This window comes from Penicillium canariense (assembly GCF_028826845.1).
Source record: "Penicillium canariense strain IBT 26290 chromosome Unknown utg000007l_segment0_segment0, whole genome shotgun sequence".
In the NCBI taxonomy this organism is placed as follows: Eukaryota; Fungi; Ascomycota; class Eurotiomycetes; order Eurotiales; family Aspergillaceae; genus Penicillium; species Penicillium canariense.
The window spans coordinates 1,431,951-1,455,116 of record NW_026622734.1 but is presented as its reverse complement, the minus strand read 5'-3'; the positions used below and the strand labels follow the sequence as shown (position 1 = coordinate 1,455,116).

Genomic DNA, 23,166 nt, shown 5'->3' with positions numbered 1-23,166 from the left:
TCTAGCATGTTGGACTTGTAACACTATTAGTTTGCAGCAATTAAACTGTAATTATCCGAACATAGAAAGTTTACAAAAATTACATCGCCAGGATTTGCTCTTGGGTTTGCGTTTCTGGAGTTGGTCCTGTGGAGATATCAATCGTGCCCCCGACCCGGACGTCAATATCGTCCGCCGAAAGCTGATTCTTCACGCCAAATGCCCCGGGCCCATGATCATGGGTGGTGGTTCGTCGCATATCTCTGCGGTTCTTCTGGTCTTGGAACGCAGTCGCTCTATGCATCGTGCACCGATTATCCCATTGCACGAGATCGCCAATGTTCTTCCACTTCACTGCAATCTGATATTGTGGTTGCTGGGCATGGTCCAACAAGGCTCTAATCAGAGATGTTGACTCACTGTCCGCCATGCCGATGATTCGTCGTGCGTGACTCGCAATGTACAGAGTTTTATTAATGCCGTCGGGAGCAACCTGGACGAGCTTGTGGTAGGCTGGCGGGAGTGTCGCTTTCTCCTCCTCGGTCGGTTTCTCGAATTCTTGGGGTGCCGCCAGCTTTCGGGAATGCCAAATCCAGTGCTCTATCACCAGGTTTTCGATTCTTTCCTTGAGGTCATCCGGCAGACCCCGATAGGCTGCTCGCATATCGGCATACTTTGTTTGTCCTCCGGCTGGTGGGAGTTCAACCGCGCGCAAGGCGCTGTAGGATGAGCGAAGCTGGTGGAAAGATGAGTCCGTGTGCCAGAGCCCATTTCCTTTGGTGTGCCACCAAGCACGGCTGAATTGAGGGATGATCCGGTCATCAGGGCCTAGATTTCCTGCGTCATACAGTTGAGGCAGCGAGGATCGCCGAGGCTTGTTCATGGCATGGGCGGTCTCAAGGGCTCCGAAGTTCTTCGAATATCCAACGTGAGTGGCGTCGTTCAACCCCGTTTGGCGGAAGACCAGAACACCCCATCGGTTCTGCAATTGGACGATCTCTCTCACGACATTCGGTGCGAGCGGTCCGGACCAGTCGACTCCTTCAACCTCGGCACCAAAGGATGGACTGATTGGCTTGGCTTGGAGGGTGCAAGCAGCTGCGCTGGCTAAGTGACGCTTCGGCCGCGGAAAGGATGAGTTGATATGGCAGAGGTGCCTCAGCGGTTGCCGAAAGGAAAACATCATGTGTAAAAGACCGGGACGCCCAATGATCTGGGGAATAAGTTGTATGTTAGGCTTCTCCTGTTCGTCATGGCACTAAGCCAGCCCGCTCTTTTATGCGTGCGCAAGTTGCGGCGTTATGAGGTTCCTCCGATCTCAGCCTCGATGCGGCCTTCCTCATGCCCTCGCAACACCGATCAAACAAGTCAAATATTATTCGGAAAACGGCAATGCAGACCCCACCTATCAGCCCCATAGTGTGGGGGGAGGAAGACCCTGCGGCGTTAAGACGGACGTCGTGTGCGGGTGTGTGCCGGGCCCGTTGGTGGGCCGTTGAGAAGGCAATGAAAGACCCGGGTGAGGAGGAGGATGAGATTGGGATTAAAAAGGGGAGCCAAAGGACCTGTAAATGCCCCCGAGAAGCAACAACGCAGTTCCCTAACAACAAGAAAGATGGCAACCAACGGTCAGGCAAATGGAGGCAATCGGCATGGTCGGCTTGCAGGCAAGGTGGCGCTCGTGACGGGCGGCGGCATGGGAATCGGAGAGGCCATCAGCCGTCGGTTCGCGCAGGAGGGAGCATCTATTCTCATCGCCGATATGAACGAGAAAGCAGCACGAGACGTGGCCGAATCACTCGCGGCGGAGGGTGTGAAGGCGGACTATGTGGTCGCGAATGTCACCGCGCGATCCGACTGGGACAATATCGTGGCCAAAATCAAGTCTCAATTCGGCCGGCTCGACATCCTCGTGAACAATGCCGGCACAGCCTATCCTGCACAGTCCTCGCTGACCGTGTCGGAGGCGAATTTCGACAAAGTCTATTCGGTCAATGTCAAGTCGATCTTCCACTCCGTTCAGACCGTCTTCCCTCTGATGATAGAGAACAAGGGAGGCGCCGTGATCAACATTTCGTCTATCGCCGCCATTCGCCCGCGGGGCAGACTCGTCTGGTACAACTCGTCGAAGGCGGCGGTGTCGAATGCCTCGAAGGCGCTTGCCCACGAGTTTGGGGCGGAGGGGATCCGGGTCAACTGTGTCTGTCCGGTCTTGGTGCCCACCCAGCTCGCCAACAACTTTGTTCCTGGATTTGATGGCTCGCCGGAGCAGCACACCAAGGCGGCTCAGCTGTTGCAAATTCCCCTCGGGCGCGTGACTACGACTGAGGACGTGGCCAATACTGCTCTGTGGCTGGCCAGCGACGAGAGCTCCTTTATTACCGGCGTCGATCATCATGTTGACGGCGGGAGAAGTATATAGTCTAGTTATTAGAGCAGACGGATAGCATGAAATATAAGCGCATGGTCTGTAATGAATGGTCTGTACTAAATGATCTGTACTGAATGATTTGTACTGAATCGTCTGTACTGAATGATATCCAATGCATTGTCTTGTCTGTAATGGATGGTCTATATTGAATGGCCTGTACTGAATGGTGTGTAATGGATGGTCTCTATCGTAACATCCTTCCAGTCCAGTCCTTACCATTATCCTGGCGCTCTACTCGTAAGTTGGGCGAAAATGTAGAGTTGAAGCACATCTGAGTGACTACAGTGCTCTATAGTAGATGGTCACAAATACGGGTTGGAAGTTGGAAAACCTTGGAGATGGCAACGCTTCATGAGATAACTACTTCACAGATCTACGCTGCTCTATATCGCCGGTATGGACATGACAATGCTCTTTGTGATCATGAACTCTTTCACTCCCCATTTCCCACCTTCCACACCAAACCCGCTGTGCTTGATGCCACCGAAAGGAATCTCTCCCCCGGCAATGACACCGGTGTTGACTCCCACCATACCCACCTCCAGGCCTTCGGCCATACGCCACACTCGTGCCAGGTTGTTCGTGCACACATAGCTTCCCAGGCCAACCTCGGAGTTATTGGCCATCTTCAGAACTTCCTCTTCGGTATCGAAAGGGTACAGCGCCGCGACGGGGCCGAAGATCTCTTCGTTGTGGGACAGCATACGGTCACTCATGTCGGCGAGGACCGAGGGCTGGAAGAAGTACCCCGTCCGATCCATCGCCTGACCCCCGAACAGGATCCTAGCACCTTTGCCCACCGCATCGTCGATATGAGCCTGGACCTTCTCAACGCCGCGCTGCACGGTCAACGGCCCCACCGTCACACCGTCCTCGAATCCATCGCCGCACTTGACTTGGGAGAATTGGTCCACCAAGAGACGGCACACCTCAGAATATATGCCACGCTGAACGTATATCCGATTGGCACAGACGCATGTCTGGCCCGAATTCCGGATCTTCGCCCCCATCAAGGCGTTGATGGTCGCTGGCAGATCGCAGTCGTCGAAGATGATAAAGGGTGAATTGCCCCCGAGCTCCAAGGAGAGCTTCTTGAGGCTGCTGGAGCACTGCCGCATCAGTAGCTTGCCCACGGCCGTGGACCCGGTGAAGGAAAGTTTCCTGATGTTTGGATCTTCACAGAGCGCCTTGCCAATCTCCGCCAGATTCTGCATCCCCGTCACCACGTTCAACACCCCGGCAGGAAGACCAGCTTGTTCCCCGAGGTACGCGATCGCGAGTGCAGTGAGAGACGTCTCACCGGCAGGTTTGACGATGGCAGTACATCCGGCGGCGATGGCAGCGCCGGCCTTTCGGGTGACCATTGCAGCGGGGAAGTTCCACGGGGTCAGGCAGGCGACAACTCCAATGGGCTGGTGAATGGCGAAAACACGGTTGGCTGGGTTGGCCGACGGGATAACGTCCCCGTATGTGCGTTCCGCCTCGCCGCAATAGAACTCAAGATAGCTCGCCGCGAACGCTATTTCGCCCTTCGCTTCAGCGAATGGCTTGCCGTTCTCCGTCGTCAGAATTCTCCCCAGATCCTCGGCATTCTCCAACAGCAGCTGGGCCCATTTCCGGATGACCGACCCGCGTACTTTGGGGCTGACCTTTTTCCACTGCTCGAAGGCGGCGAGCGCTTGTCCGGAGGCGATCTGCACATCTTCTTGGCTCATCTCGGGGAGCGCTACGATCACATCACCAGTCGAGGGATTGATCACATTGAATGTCTTGCCGGATTTTGAAGCGGTCCATTTTCCATTGACATAGGCCTGTTCGTGCCATAACTTCGGATTCTTGAGCGTGGGCTGCATGGCTTAATCTGATCGAGACACTGCAATTGATAATTGGGAAGAACTGAAAAGAGACCTCAGACTAATCCAACACAAGGCGGGCTTTTCCTAACCAGCTTATCCCCGGGAAAGGTTCCATCTTATTAGAGTGAGGCCCTGGTACTCTCGCCGTTTCTCCGACCTAACCCCGCCGCGCCCACCTGCGGCGTTAGAACGGTCTCCAGTGGACTACATGTAATCACTGGTCCGGTTGCTGAGACTATGAATGACCAGGGTGGATATTTGCAAATTGACTCCGTTCGAGGCCATCGAAATGTCTTTAGATCACCACAACAATGTTAGCGACCAGCCCACCGCCCAGAGTGAGCCAACGACGGCGGCCCGAAATGCAAGGCCGAATTCGATGAAGCAACTGCTGAAACAAGGCAAAGTCGTCAGCGCCATGTCTATCCGGTACTCTCGAGGAGTTGAGATCGTTGGATTTGCGAAAGCTGCGGGGATGCAAGGCGTGCTCGTCGATCTTGAGCACAGCTCGATCGATCTGGATCAGTGTATGCAATTCACTCTCGCCGCTTTGGCTCACGGCATCACACCCGTGGTACGAGTTCCCTCGACAGCATGCTCGTTTGTGGGGAGAGTGCTGGATGGCGGGGCTCAAGCGGTCATCATCCCCCATGTCCGCACCGCGCAGGATGCTTTGGACGCCGCTCGTGCCGCAAAGTTCTTCCCTGCAGGTGACCGGTCTGCAATTGGTGGCCTGGCAGCTCTGCAGTACGGCTCATATCCAACGATCGAGGCGAATATGGCCGCCAACGAGCAGGTGATGTGTATCATCATGATTGAAACCCTCGAGGCGTTGGAGAACCTAGACGAGATCGCGGCAACTCCCAATGTGGACGTTCTTCTCATTGGGACGAACGATATGTCTGCCTGCTTGGGAGTTCCTGGAGAGCATGATGACCCGAGAATTACGGAGATTTACGAGCGTGTCATTTCGGTCTGTCGCAAAAATGGGAAAGCGCTAGGGATCGGTGGCCTGTACGCCCGACAGGATCTCATCGACAAGTTTATCCATATGTCATCTGGGCTTGGGCATTTTATCATGTGTGGAAGCGATCAAGACTATGTTTTGGAAGGTGCTAGACGCACTGCGGAATGGCTGGGGACGTACGATTCTTGAATTATATGAAGCAGGGGGGCTCTGCAGTCTTGGATCAGGATACTACTAGAATAGACTTAGGGTTGTTGGCCTTCTGTACAATACAGTACATACTGGGAACTTTATTGTCAAACCTTTGCTCAGGATCGAACATGGAAAACTGTTCTCATAGTAGAATTTAGAATTTCAGTGAATACGGCAAGTCTCCCTGACATATTCGAGTTCCCTTCAAGCCCGAGACAGAATCATCTGTCCATGGCATGCTTGAGTGTTCAACCGGCCCCAGTGGTCTTGATCATTTTAGCTCCGTGGTCTACTCCTGACATCTGTAACTATCTAGCCATGTCGAAAGGTGTCTCGAACCCCCTGTTAACACCGGTGGTAATATCGCGCCAGTCATCTTGTGGTTGGCCCTATACCCACTCCTTCGCATACGGAGTCATTGAACCACACCATTAGGTCCGGTGAGCATGCACGTGCCTCCGTTTTAACGCCGCAAATTGCCTTATCGTGATCCCACCAAGTCATGGTTGTCGAAGTCTTGTGCCAAGATTTGGCTTGCTGGGACTCGAGGAGTTAACGGGGTTGATAATCCTGGTGATTCTCCCTATACATGAACGAGCAGCCTTCAACGATCGGGCCCCCTCTTTGCATTGGTTTCTTGGGTGGATAGCCACAAATGATTCTAACAACCGCCAAGACGATAGATGCGAAACCCTGGTTCACCAGGCTGGCCATACCTCGTTTCACAACGTACTGAAAGCTTTTTAACCGTTTAGACGAGGTTGACATTCATCCCAGAGGCGATTGGTGTTCCAATCTTCTACTAGCTCTCGCTACTCCTCACCTCTGCGATCATCTGATCAGCCGTCTTAACGCCGCAGAACGGGTAACCCAGCACGCAGCCGTTCCTCATTGGCTTATTCTTTGAACGGCGTTAGCACGGCGTTTGGCAATGATGAGTCATCCACCAAATAGTCTAAGACCTTTCCAGTAAAGCCGCAATCTGGCGAGACCCCGTGGGGACAAACTTTGCGGGGTAGGGCCATGATTCCTTGGGCTCAGGGGGACTTAATTTACAGTTCGGTCTAATAGCGAGGCATATCTAAGCCCACAGCTTTCCTTATGGCGGCTTTTTAGGATGGCCTTTTTGTTGTTGTCTTATTCTCCCTTCCAATTCCAAGATGGGTGTTATCCAGAATCTAAAATTGTGGAAAAACAATGTTACCCACATTGACGAGCACGGCAATGAGGTGACGGAGGAGGTTCCTCGCGTCCTGCCGCCAGCGCCATGGAAAGTGATTGCTCTTCTTGACCGGAAAGCCTGGCTGTATTTTTGTCTGGGACTGTGAGATTGCCTGTGTTTGCGTATCCGATTCAATGGAAGCTGACTCTTTTTGTGGCAGGGCTGCTTGGACAGCGGATGGTTACGACTTCAACGCAGTCAACCTCGTTGCCACTGAGTTGTCAACCGTATATGGCAAAGACTTGAGCAGTATCTCGTTATCCATCACACTTACTCTCCTCTTTCGGTCAGTGGGAGCCGTGATTTTCGGTATCCTCTCCGACTGCTTCGGTCGAAAATGGCCATTGTCGGCAGATCTATGGATCCTGGCCGGTCTTCAAGTTGCTACGGCCTATGTAACAGACTTTTCGGCATTTATTGCCGTTCGAGCCATATTTGGTATTGCCATGGGAGGTATATGGGGGCTTTCCGCAGCAATGTCAATGGAAAACATGCCTGTTGATGCTCGTGGTTTGTTTTCAGGGCTTTTGCAACAAGGTTATGCCTTGGGCTACCTGATCGCCGCCGTGATCAATCTTACGGCTGTCCGCTACTCAGGTGAAGGTTACAAGGCGATCTTTCATGTTGGAGCGGGCTTTACAGGATTAGTAGCCTTGCTAGTCATGTTCATACCAGAATCCCATATTTTTGCGAATGCTGACGGGGAAAATGCTGACAAAATGCCTTTCCGGCATAAAGCTGCTGGCGTGTGGCGGGATTTAAAAGAGGCTTCGCGATTATATTGGAGGATGTTCTTGTATTGCACTGTTTTGTGCATGGGGTTCAACTGGATGAGCCATGGTTCGCAGGGTAAGCAACTCAAGCCACATTTCTTCGAAAACTGGTCTCAACCTACGCACAGATATCTACCCATCATACTTGAAGGTTCAAAAAGGGTTTTCATCTGATCAGGCCAGCGTTGCAACTATCGTCGGCCAATGTGGCGCCATCGTTGGAGGAGCTATTTGTGGTTATTATTCTCAGTTCTTCGGTCGTCGTTTGACGGTTGTGGTGGCTTGCTGCTTCGGCGCTTGCATGATCCCGCTTTGGACTATCCCGAACGCATGGAGCCCAATTGTCGCTGGTACATTTTTCATTCAAGCAGCAGTTAATGGGGCATGGGGCGTTATGCCGATCCTTTTGAATGAGTATGCCCCGCCGCAATTCCGCGGTGTCTTCCCAGGGACGGTGTATCAGCTAGGTACGCCCCCCACCCCCTCCTGAGACGCTGTTTGCCGCTTAACTCATAACTTATCGATACTGCAGGAAACATGCTATCTTCCCCGGCCGCACAGATTTCAACTGTTGCAGCTAGCAATTGGATCCGCGGCACACCCTCGGGGCCAAAACCAAATTACAGTCAAGTTATGACAATAACCATGTGTATTGTCTTCGTCGCCTGTGCCGTGATCATTGCCTGTGGACAGGAGCGGCTGGGAAGCCGCTTTGAATTGGTCACCAGAGCGGGTGCTGTGCCGAAGATCCATCCAGACGACAAAAACCACAGCTTTGAGGAGACCGGTAGAGACGATGCAATTTCTCACAAGGAAGCTCCTAGAACAGTGTATGTCGAGCAGGTTTGATAGCGCTCCGATTGGTACTATATGTTTACCCATTTAATCCAATGCGGCTCGGTTTGTGCATTAAATAGGAAGTGCCTCCGTGGTCACCATATTTTTGAATTCAGCGTTGAGCCGAAACTCAATGAAAAGGTTCCAATAGGATATACCTGCTTTTGTGCCATTTCGGCAAAAATGAATATTGTAAATGGGTTAAACGGAACCGCTTCCTGAGAGTGCTGTGAAGTTGTGCATATTATTGATGATAAACTAATCCAACATAATCTTCAGGATCATTTGCCTTGGTTTCCTTTGTTAGTGAAGCCTTACTTTGTTAGTTTTATGGCCGCATTCTGCGTCGATCGCACTCTGTCAACGTGAACATCGATCGACTGATTCGACTGAGCTTAGATAGACGAAATTTTACTGTAAGAGGAGACTAAGTGGAAGCATCGAATACAACACTATCCTAGTTATTGCATTTGCTTTATTCACAGTCGTGTTTGGCCCCCTGAAGCAAGTACCAGATCCTGCCAAGACCCCCTTGATTCCGCTTTGGGATGAAAACAATACTACACTTTCCACCCCTTCGATGGGACCGCCATTTATTATTTGTAAGATACTACGGTTGCCGTAGTCGCCGCATCCACATCATAGATCAATCTCACGACCTTGAGATGTTCATAAGAACGAGGCTTTAGACCTGATTATTTTACCAAGACACAACGAAAGCGATCCGCGGAGATGGGAAGGCCGGATTTAGAAAAGATCCACGAGGGGTGTAACGTATGAATGACTTTTGCAAGAAAGAATCATAAGACGGCTTCCGGATTCGGAAGGGGGTGCTTGAAGAAGAGCAATCAATTTCGTCGAATTTACTCTCATCGCATTGAGCACAAGTTTTACCCAAAAGTCAAGCTCAATCATCTATCTGCCATTCCCGAGGCAGCAAGTCGTTTCAAGACAAGGATGAGACCTGCCCTTCTCTCTTTGGCATTTGCCTTTGGCCTAACGATAGCCACCCCAACCAAGGAACAAGAGTCTCTTCCTCAAAAATTGGCTGATTACCAGGTAGGATTGCACTTGTTGAGAATCGCAGAAGACACAAAATTGCCTGTGCTAGACTCAGTTCAAATCTCTCCCATCAACTCGACACTGATGAATTTGATATTCTAGGATCCTCTTGTTCGCAGACTGATGGCCACTTGGACGCATGGCGGAAATGAACAAACTAAAATCCCTGTAAACTCACCAAGCCCGAGAATCCTTCAGACCCAAAACTGACGCGGTGGTAAACAGCAAGGCTTAGACAAGTCATCATGCATTTACGATAACGCTTATCCAGAGTTCCGGGCAGAAAATAAAGTCCATTGATTATACACCTTTTATAAACCAGCATGGATCCAGCGAGTATGCTCATATTTACGTCTAACAGGATTGTTATTGGACGAAAAATGAATACGAATGAAGATAAATTTCAATGCAGCATTGTAGAGGGCCAGCGAGGAGACACCGCGATGGGACTCTCTAGAAGAGCCTTTCACAACCAGAAGTTCCGGTCCGTATAAGGAAACTCGCACTTTGTACACGACAACATAGAAGACAGGTGAATTGCTCTATGCTAGATGCTCGAAAATCCTGGTACATTCATCTCAATTGAGCGATCGAAAATTTTGTTCTTCTCTATTTCTTCTTATTTTCTTCCGTTTGCGGCGGTCCTTTCGGAATGCACTGGAATGCGTTAAGGTTTTCAGAGTTCGCATATACATTCCTGGTGGTGGCTAACATTCCAATGATTACAAAAATATCCCAAATCCCTTCAAACATGGTTTGGTTGGATCTGAAACAGTTTCAATAATCTTGAAACGCAATATTCTAAACAGACCTAATTCTGGGAGATTTAACTCGCTCGATCTACATATCTAGCAACCAAATGTTCCAGTCATCACGACGCATTACAAAATTTCCCACATCTACAAAAGTTCATTGACATCACAAAGTTTATATCGTCAGGTTGATATGCCGTTGGACTGCGGTAACCCGTCGACACCAGCTTCAGTCATCGGGTGGTCAAGAAGGATGCTGTGTACCATTCCCTTCGGCGATAAGACGTGATAATAGATATTGAGCGACATTTTCATAATAATAATGTCGATATCCATCCACCAGACCCATTCGGCATCGGCGAAGCGAGCAAACAGGTGCTCACCACACAGCCGAGGAGAAGTGTCAGCCGCTCAAGGACGTGAGAATGCCTTGATCCCCATTTCAAAAACGTCACGACCATCCCCATTTCAAAAACGTCACGACCACTAACCCGCAAATAATGTTTTGTTGGTTAATTCACCATCCTCTCATGAATGAATTAGCCGGTCAGCTAGGTCGTGTTCTGCAGAGCCTCAACTCGGGCGGGAGCCTGTGCGATCGACCAAAGTCTGCCGGTCATGATGCGCTAGAAAGTCTCATGGAATGAGGAACAGAAAGCAAGTTTTAATTCGAGACAAAACTTTAGTGATTGATCTTACAGTAGTAAGCTAATGCGTTGTGGTTGAGGTTACACTCTTCACCTTCCGCATCCGGTGAAGCCCTGGGATTGTTATCGGGAGAAAATATAATAATTCGACATTTTACCACAGGGCAAAGACGCAGAAGAAATTCTGCGCTCTGATATGGCGTGGCCTCCCTAATGTGGTCTTTCTCGTCTAATTTCCTCATAAACAGGTAGTTTATCTCGAGGCTTTTGAACGATCATACATCCACATCAAGGGCCGATGCCCCCAATTGACTAAACAAAGTCACGGTCGGTGGGGGCAAGGGGCCAGCCGCTTCCGGGCCATGGCGAGGACAAGCCCTGACAGCGGATCGACAATCGGGTAGATCACAAATGCGAAAAAATGGAACCTGCATTCGTTTCATTTTGTTTTTGGAGTACTCCCTTGGGAATACTCGTACTTAGAGTATGATCTGTCTTACCCCATATTCCATTTGCCATCTCCATCCACCTTGTTGTCTCTCCCTTTAATTCCAACTATCCTTGTCCATGTTTTCGAGACCGCGACAATGAGCTTGGCAAGAGTGACGCGCAGAGGTCGCATCGTACTTGCGCTGCTTCTTTCTGCGGTCTCTATCTGGTATTTGGCAACCCGGAGTGACTTCAAGCAGAACTACCCGATTGAAGATGCGCAACGGTCGTATACTTGCCAAACGAGCGAGCATATCGACTTTTGGCGCGAGTTTCAACCGCTCTTACTAGCATTTGAGCCACAATGCAAGCCTCCACGACGCCTCGGAAATGCGCCAGCAAGTGGCTTCAAACCCTCGGACCCAATCACCCGACCAGAGCTGTTGAAAATGCCTTCCAAGGACGTGTTGATAATGAAAAATGCACACAGCGACTTTCTCAAAGCCATCGACACGGATACTCCCCAGCTATCTTATATTCCAGATACCAAGGGCTTGGTGACCACCGCAGGAGGTTCATATCTGCCAGTCTTGGTGGTTTCGCTTCGGATGTTACGTCGCACGGGCTCCAGGCTGCCCGTGGAGGTTTTTTTGGCCACACATGACGAATATGAAGACAACATCTGCGATAACGTCCTGCCTTCGCTGAATGCAAAATGCATTGTCATGTCAGACATTATCAACGCAGCGCCAGGCGCGGTAAAGATTGAGAAGTATCAGTTGAAGCCGTTCGCCATGCTCTTCTCCTCATTCGAGGAGATATTGTTTCTTGATGCCGACGCCTTCCCAATCTCCAAGCCTGAGACTCTATTCCAAAAGGAACCCTTCAAAAGTACGAAAATGGTTACTTGGCCGGACTTCTGGGCTTCATCCGCGTCTCCCTTTTATTACGAGATCTCCTCACAGCAGGTTGTCCCGATGAATTCACGACAATCAACAGAGTCGGGCGAAGTGCTTATCTCGAGGAAGACCCACCTCAAGACCCTTCTTCTTTGCACCTACTATAATTTTTGGGGACCTACACACTACTATCGTCTCCTCTCCCAAGGCGCAGCGGGAGAAGGGGATAAGGAAACCTTCATCACGGCAGCAACAGCCCTGGGTGAACCTTTCTACCAGGTCCGCGAGTCCATTTGTGCCATAGGACACCAAACCGCAGGCGGTATTGCGGGGTCAGCAATGGTGCAGTTCAATCCCATCGAGGACTATAAGCTCATCCAAAAGGGGGAATGGCGTGTAAATGGGTCAAAGGCCCCAGCTCCGCATCCTTTCTTCATCCACGCCAATTTTCCGAAATTCAACCCGGCGACTGTCTTCTCGAAGAAACACGAAGTCAAACCCGCCTTCAATGATGACGGGTCCTACACACGGGCCTGGACGATACCGGAAGAGACCATCCATGCATTCGGTCGCGACGTTGAGAAGCAATTCTGGGCAGACATCCTTTGGACAGGTTGTGAGCTGGAAACCCAATTCGAAAGCTGGAGGAACAGCACTGGTGTTTGCAGTGGTGTGAAGAAGTATTGGCAAGCTCAGTTTGGATCGGAGGATCCGAGCAGCGTATAACACGGTGCGATTCTCAGAGTAAGAGGTTTTTATGGAGAGTAGATTAATCTAATCAGGAATGGGACAAATAGTCCTCAACCAAAAATAATTCATATATCATGTCTTCATGTTGATCAAGAGTTAGCGTGCATCTTTGATGGTGAGGCTTGCTCATGGAGACCAGCTAGTATGAGCACGAGCACAATCATGCATCATATGGCGTGGGCTTTCTCACGAGGTAAATCTGGCCGACGAGGACAGTACACCCAACGGCCATGGAGATAGCAATGATGGGAAGATTCACGCGTGCAAATTCGATACTACCGACGCGAATGTGCTTTCTTCCCAGAATGTCACGCCACAAGAGGCCAGCTAAAGATGCGCTGAACGCCGTGCTGAACGCGCCATAGTTAACACCGATGGCCATGCTGTATACCGAAGCCCAGAAGGTGCGATCGCTGATGGGAATTCCGTTGATGCGGTGGATCTCTTGCCACGCTTGAATGACACGGGAGAGAAGAATTGTTGTACCGATATTTGTTCCGGCGAACTGTAGGTCCACAAGGTGGTTCTTTTAGTCGAAGATCGATGAAGATGTTACATCGGTGCAATACTTACGTTGCAAAGAATGACGGACAAAAAGCCCATTCCGCCAATCGCCCCCACCGTTCCCGTTTTCTCTACCCAACGGTCCCATCCATAGGCGAAGACCGGCACCCATCCCTTGGTTACGAGCGCCTGAACAAGGACAAACATAGACAACGCGAATGGAATCAGCGGGAAGGGCATATGCGAAACCACGGCTGTGACAGTTGGAAATGTCTCTTGTAGCCACTGGTAGAGGTCTGTGACAAGCGATGCTAGAGTTTGTGGCGAACTTGCCTCTTTTCGAAGCCCGGTAGTTCGTTTCTCCTCGTCTATCGCGTTCACAGGTGTCATATCTAAAGGTTCGGGCGATGTGCTGAGGTATGGCTCCTGGGGGCTAGTCATCGTTGCAACAGGTATTGCAGTCTTTGGAAAAGGTTCGGAATCTGCCAGGCGCTTTTCAGAGTGGCTGCTACTTTCGGGAGCACCAACGGAGATGTCGCCGCCATCCACCGATGTCCACAAAGAGTTTCGTAATGAAAGCCCGAGTGCGTCAGGACGTTCGTGGCGAGCGCTAGGTGAGTCAATCTGCTCTTGCAGATTTAGTTTTGAGTCTTGGCGTTCCTTCTCGGCTCTAGCAGCTTCTACCTCTCGTCGTCCCTTAGCTGCAATTTCGCGCGTCTCGTGTCGATGGAGCCAACCAGACGCGAGATCCCAGCAGAACATGATGAAGGCAGCAGGTAAAGTGACCCAAAACACGGGGTGCGCGTGACCAGAACTACTTGCGGCGTTCAGCGCAAGGAGGGTAATAAGAGTGGCGGCCATGATGACCGCACCGAACGCCGCGCCTCCTTTATCCAAGAATGGATTCATAATTTCTTCGAGGGAAAGCAGTTTGCCATGCTCGTTGTTAATCTCTTCCTCTTCCTCGGCATTACCTCTGGCGTGCGGAATGTTGGGATTCACTGGCTTCCTTGCTTTGGCTTCATCAGAGAGCTCATGCATCTGAATGGAGAACGGAATGAGTGAGACATCGGCAAAGATGATATAGAGCAGAAACGGGAAAATGACGATAGCCGTTACTACCACCGGGACAATCATGTTGGCAGTGTATACGATAAACTTGATGTTGAAAGCACCTGCAAGCACTAGGTTGGTCGGATTCGAAGAGACCAGAATAGCAGATGCAATATTGGCCACTGCAAACTGGCTATGAATCCAAGCCCTCGGATGCACAATGTTTCTCGACACACGGGTCATATAGGCGAGGAACGCTGTGCCAGAGAGAATGATGGGATCGTTACCGATGAAGCTGCCGAGCCCAAAGAAGAAAGCGTATAGATAGAAGAACAGACGGTGGCCCACGCCGCCTCCTTTTTGAAGCACCTTGAATGCTAGCCATCGGATAAGGCCAGAAGCATCGATTGAAATGGCAATATAGGCAAGCGTGAGGAAGAAAGCCATAATATCGATAGGAATAATGTTGTCAGCTCCGAGCGTTCCATCGTGCACCTCTTTTCGGCCAATTGCCAGTATAGCTAAAAGAAAGAGATCTGCAGCCAACGGCGCAGTCACGAAGTTGAGAGGGAAATTGAATCGCACCAACAGACTTTGCTTGTCTTGGTACCGTGGGTCGAGTTTGCGGGAAGGTATTACGCGCAGGGCACTCAGGCCATCCAAAGTCGCATTATAGAGCCATCGAGGGATGTATATGGGAATGGTGAATGGAAAAAGCACGACGATATCTATCATGGTAAGGGAAAGAAAGGGTATTAGCTTCGAAGGCTCGCAGAACTCCATCATGTTCAAACTTACTCGTTACCACAAAGATAATGAGAGTTATAATTGACCGCCAATTTTTGATTTTGCTGGTGTCCAGGTCTTCGGCCATTTTAGGCCTGTTCCCTCCGTCCTTCGGGGGTAGCGAAGAACACGAGAGGAGTTTTCGGTAAACTTTTCAACAGCTGGGAGGTGAGACATGCGCGTCCACAATTCCTACTCGTGAAGAGGTAGGATCATGGTTAGTTTTTGAGTGCGCTTTAGCCGCTGTGTGGCATGATCTTCAAATACCAGAATGCATAGGAATTGAAAGCCTCGTACGTCAGAACGGTCGCTCCGCCCAGTGCAGCATTTGTTGGCAACGATAATTCCGCACAAAGGGGTCGCGTGGCTGTTGTCTCGATCCAGAATCCAGGTCTATCTGAGCTGCGTGTTGATATTTGTACAGTATCGCCCTGACTCGTCTGCAAAGAAATGGACGCAGCCTGGGGAATGTGGGGAGCTCGTGTGATGTATTTCCCACCCTAGTCGCATCCGCAAGAACGATGTGCTGAGGGGTATCCGCCTGGCTAGCACAACAGAAGGCCTTTAATATGATTAAAAACCTTTTCACTTGTGGCTCCGGGAGCAAAAATCGGGTATCATCAGCCCTTCTGGGCTGTGTAGCAGCAAAGGTGTGACGAGCCTGGCGAATCAAAAATTGTCCCTGGAGATTATAAGCCTCAAGGGCATGGCAGCAATCAGGTATTCCCAGAACGGCACGGGGTTACTAGACTCGTTGTGATTAGCCTAAGTTGTGCGCTCCAAGAAACTGCGCCCCCGTGGGAAGACGGTGAAAAACGGCCCAAAGCCGATAAGAAGCCAAGACAGAACCCCGCACGGATCAGGCCGGCATCCACAGGCTCCGTTTTATTGTCGCACGATGGAGTACTCCGTAAGTACTTGAAAACAAACAAACAAACAAACAAACAAACAAACAGACAGACAGCTGAGATAGGACGGCTTTGAAGGTCGAACTATCCAAGATACCGCGATTGCCTCCACGAATTTTCTCAAAGACACATATGACCCTCTCTGGACAGCTGGAGGTGGAAAAAGCGCCCTGCAGACACAGCCACCGCACAAGATGTGGGCCCTGCCAATCAGGAAGGCCGCAAGGTGCCCGGTCTCGTATTCAGCGCCCGAGCAGCAACGGGCACCTGCAATCCATCACGGGGGCAGTTTCCATATTGAGGGAACTTCCCCAGTCCAGTTGATCTCCCGATAGTATGCAATCTGGCTACACCGGGTCTGAATCGAGGAGATGAGGCTGTTGCTGACCAACGTCAGGGAGGGTCGTGCCGAACGCTACCAGCGGGGCTCAACCCGGGGTAAATCATGCACGAGTACCTCTCGCACCAGGATTTCTTTATTCCGCATTTCCCCCCGGCTTTATACCATGACACTAGTTGGCGGATGAGGTCGTACCTTCCAGATCAATTTTATGACCCTGCCATTCCTTCCCTTGCCTCCACTGTCCCCCAGCGGCGGATGAATAGTTAGCTAGCATGCCAGCAGTTCCCTCCCCGATCGAGCTGCTAGAAAACACCCTTGTGCACCGCAGCACCAATCTACCGTCCCACAATGCGACGGACCAGGTTTTAGAAGTGGTTTGCGCCTGGCCAGTTTCTGGGCAATATGGACCCGGAACCAGAGTGCTGTATGCCCCCTTGCTTGATCTCCCCAGCCAGTCTAATTCGAATGGCATCTGATACGAACTGCAGCTACTATGCTTTGATGGCAGCCTGTGTTTTTGCTCGCAAAGCGGAGTGGATCCGCAGTGCTTGCCTCGCTGCTGCATTACTCTTTCCTGCTGTGGCAGCTCTCCATGGAATTGTCCTAGCGGCTCTTCATCAAAGCGGTTAGTCGCTGATTCTGCACACGGTAATCGGATTTGGAGAGGGTTGCTCTCCAGCGGCTAAAGCCAGGGACTGACCGTCTGACAGGAGCCGTCGATATGGATGTTTATGGAGCCTTTCAACTATGCACAATCGGAATCCTCACCGCACCAGTCACGGTGAGGCTCTCTCGAACTTATTTCAACAACCCCGGTCGGGAGATAATCTTTCTCTGGACGGGCCTTCTTCTCGCTGGGCTTCTCAGTTTGACCGTGGAGTTCATTCGCCTCGATGCTACGCCCTGCCCATCCGATGACCCAGCCACAATCGAGTGGGCCGCAACAGCGACATTTTCATACAATAGCACCTGCGGCATGGTTTGCGGAGCAGGGGCTCCGTCTTCACCGTTACGGAAGAGCGCGGCCGACAACATCTACGTGATTCCGGTCCCCCGAGTACTCACCTTTAACACGGCTACACTCATCGCAGCAGCATGCTGCATCCCTGCTATTCTGTCAGTGGCATCGACATGGATGAAAATCCTTGAGAAGAATTGGGAGAAGATATCTCACAAGGATCGTCCGAATGAGAAGCCTGAGGAACAACCCATTGAAGGCACAAACGGAGCTACTCCCAAGCAGATGAGTGGGATTGCCAATAGAATACGAGGCTGGTTAACGCTAATCGAGATTCCGGTGTTTGTTGCGGCAGTCATGGCAATTTTGATCAGGGGCGAGATGAACTTCTTTAGTAAGCCCGTGTATTATCAGACTGAACCTATAGCCAGTATTGGTAAGTGGCCCGCAACCCAGCCCCTATCTCTTCAAATCCGAATCTCGAGGTCCAAATATGACAGAAACTAAGACAATTCAAAATCCTAGGCCAATGGGCACCAATTGTCGGTACAGGACTTGCCGTGATCGGATCGTTGTATCTTCTTCTCGCAGCCGATATGGAAGCCGAAGAAAACGAAGAGAACGAACCAGAAATGCAAACAGACAACCATCTAAATAGAGGCCCGGTCAGGCAATGTGAAAGATGTGCTACATGCGCCTATCCCACCTTGGATGGAGACCAAAACACCATCCCAGATTCACGACGCAGCTCCCAGAGTGACGGCGAGCAACCCTCCTCCACGGAAATCGCGAAAGCGGCTACCGAACCTTCTGTCTCCTCCGCCATGCGGCGCGCTACCACAAATCAATCCGAAAAATCCATCGATCCAGGCGGAAGGCGACAAGTGGCTCGGCTTCTGAATTTGGCGAGTAAGCAGCTTGCTGCGAAAGCGCACACTCATATGGAAGATTCCGGATTCAATGCTCAGGAAAGAGCAAATTTTCCAGAAATTCCTGGAGAGTCGTTTCGAAATGGCAAACTGTCTGATTTCCAGAAGGCTTACAGCAATACTCCCTTACCTCGATCCAGAGCCGCCAGCTTCAGTCATAGCATCAACTCCGACTCTTCCAATGGCGAAGGTAGTTCACGGATACTTCAGGGCCCATTGCAGCATTTGTCGTTGCCAGTTCCACCCCCCGCACGCACAACCGGTCTCCGGCCCCACGCAAATACCCTACCATCAAGAAGAAGTTCATTTGAATCGACAGTCACGCCCGGTATCGGAATTTCATATAGAAACGAACCTAAAGGGCCAGATAGTCCAGTTTTACCACCACCATCCGAACAACAGCTTGCGAGAAATGCATCAAATGCATCTCAAGTCAGTCCGCGTACATCTACCTCCGGCGCTCAAGATGCAGCCCCTCAGATAGTTATTTCGTCATGTAAAGGAGAGCAAAGCGATTTGGGCTGAGTCAAGCTTTTTCGATTGGGTGGCGAGCTGCCAAATGTTTATTAGGAGTGATGAACTAGACCCGCATAGGGGAGGGCGCTTGCTAATTCGTCCTTAAGCCTTTTTGTGATGCAACTGCGGGACAGTATGCGTGACACTGAAGCGAAATCCGGGTATATAGTGGAATGTACACATAGACTTTGTTTCGATATAGCCTTGTAAATAGTAGTACAGCTAGAACCGATTGTCTTGATCTTGACGATGTTTTACCACAATTAGCTTGAGAAAGTGGGGTCATAGGGCGAAATCACATCTAATCTGTCCGAAGAAGTGGACCTAGTTGACTTCAAAGTTACATTTTATAATCTAGTCGATTGCTCCAAGGAACTTCTTAATCACCATTGGATGTTCCTCTGCAACACAGTGCAGCGACCAATTCGATTTGATATAAAAGCATATTCACATTAATTCAAGCAAGGGTAATTCTCACGAGCCAATTCTCTACCATCTCATCAAAGTTTGTACTATACAGCCACGCCAAGTCAAACGGTTTAGTTTCCCAGTCTGAATGGGCCGAACGAGGATCTTTTGGCATTCTCCGCGCATCAATTTGCGCATTGAGATCTAAAACCCGGTCAATTCTTTCCTGACGACCCTGTTGCCAAACCTTCAAGCCTTTTTCCAGGCTGTTCTGGCGGCACTTGGAGATAATTAAAGAATAAGTATAAACATCTTCAAAGGCCTGGTTGACTCCCTGTCCAGCGGTTGGGGGAATAGCGTGCGCCGCATCACCAAGGATCACCACCCGAGAATACTTCGATGCCCAGGTGTCAAGCTTGGGAACCACATAGAATGGCCACAGATTGACTTTATCCAAGGGGATGTGGGAGACAGACGACTGCACGATCTCGGGAAAAGTCTCTGCGCCTTCTCGCAAGAAGTCCACACACCACTGCTTGTCGCTCAGAAGCCTGTTCCATCCTTCGCGGTCCAGATCAGTGGCCTGCTTCTGCTTGCCGATCAGGACCTCAGATCCATCAGATAGTTGCTTCGCGATGACAAAGGCTCCATATTTGGGGTTCATGATGGTTAAAGGCATTTTGAATGCATCCGCAGATTTGATCTGGCTTGTGAGGACAGCAGCAGTGACACCCACTGCATTGGTGAATCGTGGCTCCAAGTTTGGATACAGATATCTTCGGACTCGCGAATGGATGCCGTCGGCTCCAACAAGGCAGGCAGCCCGACCAGTGTTGCCGTCCTCAAATTCCCAGGTAACTTCCGTCTCAGTCTCTGTCAGGATTCGAACGAACTTCCTGCCGTACTCGATTGGAATACCATTCTCTTTGACAGCACCAAGAAGCACATCGATCAACTCGTACCGGTATATTCTCAGCGCATCGTACTCGTATTTTTGCCGATCTCCAAACTCATAAGAGTCGAGTAGCTTGTCGGTGTAGAAGTATAGACGGGTAAATTCGAAGCCAAGTTGTTTTATTTTCTTGTACACACCAACGGCATCGAGGACACGCAGAGCATTTGGCGAGAGCATGATGGCACCACCTATGTCGAGGGAGGCTGAGCGTGATTCGTATATAGTACATGGGATGGATTGTTTGTGCAGAGCAAGTGCGAGTGCGAGGCCCGAAAGGCCAGCGCCAATAATTGCAACTTCGTTTGATACCATTTCAAAGCGTGAATGAAGCAATGAAAAAGCGTGATCGGATCGTCTTGTCTCGTGGCCTGGGTGATCGCGTGTCCGGTTGTAGAATTGTGCTGATGTCGATACTGCACTGCTGGCGAGGATTCTTGAGCACTTATATAGATTTCTGCACCCATTCCTTCATATAAAATCTTCTATGCTGTTTGGATTTGTCACTTGTTACTATCTCCGAAATGGTGGTGAAGGCTGACATGGATTCGGATCCGGTCCTCCGGGTCCGAATTCGGGGTCCGAAGACAGGCGTATCTGAATAACCAGGACCCGCACGTTTGTGCTGGCATTTTATCCCTATTTAGCATAGAATAGATGGTATATAGAAGCGATGTCATCTATTTCAACCCCCAGAAAACGGACGGGATTCATTCCATGACACTCTTAGCCTTGATCTATCTAGTTTAATGAGTTTGGCAGTTGGTTACAGAATCGTCCTCGCCCCATGCAAACAAAGTCAAGCGCTCCAAAGAAAGTAAAGAAGGAATAGTGTGGGAAGTTGATAAGCCCTGACATGTTTAATGTGATCTCCGCTCTAGTATTGCTTCAAAGTGGCCTCCCATCGGCGCAGGAAGTTGATGCGGGCATCAGACTTCGACAGAGGACCAGCACCCCAAGAGTTTCCAAGCCACATGGTTTGCTTAGTCTCCGTAGTGGGTGGGAAATAGGTCAAGCCATTTCCGTTAGGGTTTCCGGTCTTGATGAAGTTGGCCCAGTACTCGGACATCTCGTCCTGAATCTTGTAGTCGCGCACAGTCCATGTGACATTTGAGTAGTCCGAGTACGGGATGTTGTTGAACACATACCAGAGCTCGCTGCCATGATATGCCCCAGCGGAGGGATTCTCGGCCGGTGTATGAGTCCAGTAGTACGTGTAGACGTTGCTCTTGGCACCGCCCGCAGCCCAGTCAACAGCCCAGCGCCAGGTGCCGACTCGGCTCAAGTCGCGGAATAGCTCGTTGCTGTTCTCGTTTGCTTCGGTCACGTTGTTTGCCGGGTAGAGAGTGAAGAACTCCTCAGCAAACTCCTCGAACATCTCCGAGTATAGCTTTTTGTATGAGGCGACCGTCATACCAGGATCAAGCGACGCACCGGACTCATCCTTATTGTTTCCGGTCAAGATAGGCACATCGGCGTGAGCATCCAGGTTCAGCGCTTCGCCGTAAGTATGAGCAAGAACGTAGCCGTCGATCACAGGCCGCCACACAGGTGGATCCATGAAGGAGCTGGTGAGATTCTCAAACTGGGTTCCCTGAAAAGTGGTATCGCTGGCGGAACCATAGCTAATCAGCGTGTCCATAGACAGCTTGCGCAGGTCTGAAATTGAAGTGGCGTTCAGTTCCTTCTGGAACTTCACACCATACGCCTCTGCTGCAGCTTTGGTCCGGTAGCTCGTCGCTGCGCTGCCTGTGACAGGATCATGGGGACCCCGGGCACCACTCTCGGAAATAACGCCGTTGATCAAGTTCTTCGACAGCGGGCTGTACATCATGTCCAGTGAGCTGGCAGAACCAGCAGACTGGCCTCCCACGGTGACCTGGTCCGGGTTACCTCCAAACTTGGCAATGTTCTCCTTCACCCAACGCAACGCGAACTGCTGGTCCAGCAGGCCGTAGTTCCCGGAGCTATTGTGACCAGACTCGGCAGACAAAGCAGGGTGGGCGAGGAAACCGAAAGCTCCAACACGATAGTTGAGGGTCACAACAATGATGTCCTTACTCGCAAGTCCTGAGCCATCATATGTCGCGACATCACCAGAACCAGCTTCAAAGCGTCCGCCATAGATCCAAACGTATACGGGCAGCTTCTTTGACGTCAAATCGCTTTGGTCGTTGAACGTAGGCGTCCAGATATTTAGGTACAGGCAATCCTCACTCGAGATATTCGAAGCGGTGTTGAAGATGCCGGCGGAAGATGAGGTTGTCTGTGCGCATTGTGGCCCAAAAGCATCTGCCTTAAGAACACCTGACCATGGCTCCCGAGCAGAAGGGGCTTTCCATCTGTTTTCACCGGCAGTTGAAGCAGCGAAGGGAATGCCTTTGTATACAGTGATGTCCTCGCGGTACTCGGACGCAATTCCTTGAACAGAGCCCTTAGTAGTCTTGATGATAGGGTGCTTGGATGAAGAACGAGGAATAGGTTCAGCGCCAGTCAGAATGGCGCTGACAGCAAGGCCGGTTAAAAGAGAGTGGAAATGCATGATGATGCAATAAAATGAACGAAGCTTTGGACTTGCATACCCTCCGAAGCTAGATCTATCGTCAGGTTTAAATACTCCAGCAGTACTATTCTAAGTACCCACTTTCGACGCAAATCCCTTGACATAGTTCTGCACGTTCAGGAGACACAGTGGAGCGTTATACGTACGCCATTGCCGACGTAATGAGTCCATTAGCATAGACACATCCAATGGGATTCCCGCGTGAGAAGATACATAGGTTTCCACTCCTGTGTCAGTATCCATGGTCTAGTTACAGAAAAGGGGAAGGTTCCTGGTTTAGGTTACGATCGGCCCTCGGACTTAATAAAAATCGCTCTCTATTTCCGGTTGTGGTAATTATTCGTCGATCATCCGCGTCAATGCTAAAATTAAGCGGGTGGGTGGTTAGGCAAGCCAGTTTCGAGAAGCCGCTAGTGGAAGATTTTTTGTTTAGGAATTATCTAAAAAGTA

General features: G+C 50.5%; 10 protein-coding genes across 10 annotated transcripts; 5 read left to right on the top strand and 5 right to left on the bottom strand.

Moving 5' to 3' along the window:
* Nucleotides 1-79: 79 nt before the first annotated feature.
* N7482_009544 (TauD/TfdA dioxygenase family protein) lies at nucleotides 80-1,162 on the bottom strand (the record flags this gene model as incomplete). The annotated part of the gene is made up of 1 exon (XM_056691668.1): nucleotides 80-1,162. The coding sequence occupies one exon, from the start codon at nucleotides 1,160-1,162 to the stop codon at nucleotides 80-82; it is 1,083 nt and encodes a 360-aa protein (XP_056539374.1).
* A 432-nt stretch (nucleotides 1,163-1,594) lies between these two features.
* On the top strand, nucleotides 1,595-2,401 carry N7482_009543 (SDR family oxidoreductase; the record flags this gene model as incomplete). The annotated part of the gene is made up of 1 exon (XM_056691667.1): nucleotides 1,595-2,401. The coding sequence occupies one exon, from the start codon at nucleotides 1,595-1,597 to the stop codon at nucleotides 2,399-2,401; it is 807 nt and encodes a 268-aa protein (XP_056539373.1).
* A 392-nt stretch (nucleotides 2,402-2,793) lies between these two features.
* N7482_009542 (NAD-dependent succinate-semialdehyde dehydrogenase) lies at nucleotides 2,794-4,263 on the bottom strand (the record flags this gene model as incomplete). The annotated part of the gene is made up of 1 exon (XM_056691666.1): nucleotides 2,794-4,263. One exon carries the CDS (start codon nucleotides 4,261-4,263, stop codon nucleotides 2,794-2,796), a length of 1,470 nt encoding a protein of 489 aa, XP_056539372.1.
* A 292-nt stretch (nucleotides 4,264-4,555) lies between these two features.
* Nucleotides 4,556-5,422, top strand: N7482_009541 (HpcH/HpaI aldolase family protein; the record flags this gene model as incomplete). Its single annotated transcript, XM_056691665.1, has 1 exon — nucleotides 4,556-5,422. One exon carries the CDS (start codon nucleotides 4,556-4,558, stop codon nucleotides 5,420-5,422), a length of 867 nt encoding a protein of 288 aa, XP_056539371.1.
* A 1,163-nt stretch (nucleotides 5,423-6,585) lies between these two features.
* On the top strand, nucleotides 6,586-8,269 carry N7482_009540 (Carboxylic acid transporter-like protein; the record flags this gene model as incomplete). Its single annotated transcript, XM_056691664.1, has 4 exons — nucleotides 6,586-6,749; nucleotides 6,808-7,496; nucleotides 7,549-7,887; nucleotides 7,953-8,269. The coding sequence occupies 4 exons, from the start codon at nucleotides 6,586-6,588 to the stop codon at nucleotides 8,267-8,269; spliced, it is 1,509 nt and encodes a 502-aa protein (XP_056539370.1).
* A 3,036-nt stretch (nucleotides 8,270-11,305) lies between these two features.
* N7482_009539 (alpha-mannosyltransferase) lies at nucleotides 11,306-12,772 on the top strand (the record flags this gene model as incomplete). The annotated part of the gene is made up of 1 exon (XM_056691663.1): nucleotides 11,306-12,772. The coding sequence occupies one exon, from the start codon at nucleotides 11,306-11,308 to the stop codon at nucleotides 12,770-12,772; it is 1,467 nt and encodes a 488-aa protein (XP_056539369.1).
* Nucleotides 12,773-12,956: 184 nt separating this feature from the next.
* On the bottom strand, nucleotides 12,957-15,227 carry N7482_009538 (putative arsenite efflux transporter ArsB-like; the record flags this gene model as incomplete). The annotated part of the gene is made up of 3 exons (XM_056691662.1): nucleotides 12,957-13,301; nucleotides 13,370-15,081; nucleotides 15,152-15,227. The coding sequence occupies 3 exons, from the start codon at nucleotides 15,225-15,227 to the stop codon at nucleotides 12,957-12,959; spliced, it is 2,133 nt and encodes a 710-aa protein (XP_056539368.1).
* A 1,435-nt stretch (nucleotides 15,228-16,662) lies between these two features.
* N7482_009537 (uncharacterized protein) lies at nucleotides 16,663-18,802 on the top strand (the record flags this gene model as incomplete). The annotated part of the gene is made up of 4 exons (XM_056691661.1): nucleotides 16,663-16,814; nucleotides 16,879-17,015; nucleotides 17,101-17,784; nucleotides 17,874-18,802. The coding sequence occupies 4 exons, from the start codon at nucleotides 16,663-16,665 to the stop codon at nucleotides 18,800-18,802; spliced, it is 1,902 nt and encodes a 633-aa protein (XP_056539367.1).
* Nucleotides 18,803-19,250: 448 nt separating this feature from the next.
* On the bottom strand, nucleotides 19,251-20,468 carry N7482_009536 (FAD-dependent oxidoreductase; the record flags this gene model as incomplete). Its single annotated transcript, XM_056691660.1, has 1 exon — nucleotides 19,251-20,468. The coding sequence occupies one exon, from the start codon at nucleotides 20,466-20,468 to the stop codon at nucleotides 19,251-19,253; it is 1,218 nt and encodes a 405-aa protein (XP_056539366.1).
* A 562-nt stretch (nucleotides 20,469-21,030) lies between these two features.
* On the bottom strand, nucleotides 21,031-22,695 carry N7482_009535 (carboxylesterase/lipase family protein; the record flags this gene model as incomplete). The annotated part of the gene is made up of 1 exon (XM_056691659.1): nucleotides 21,031-22,695. One exon carries the CDS (start codon nucleotides 22,693-22,695, stop codon nucleotides 21,031-21,033), a length of 1,665 nt encoding a protein of 554 aa, XP_056539365.1.
* Nucleotides 22,696-23,166: the final 471 nt, after the last annotated feature.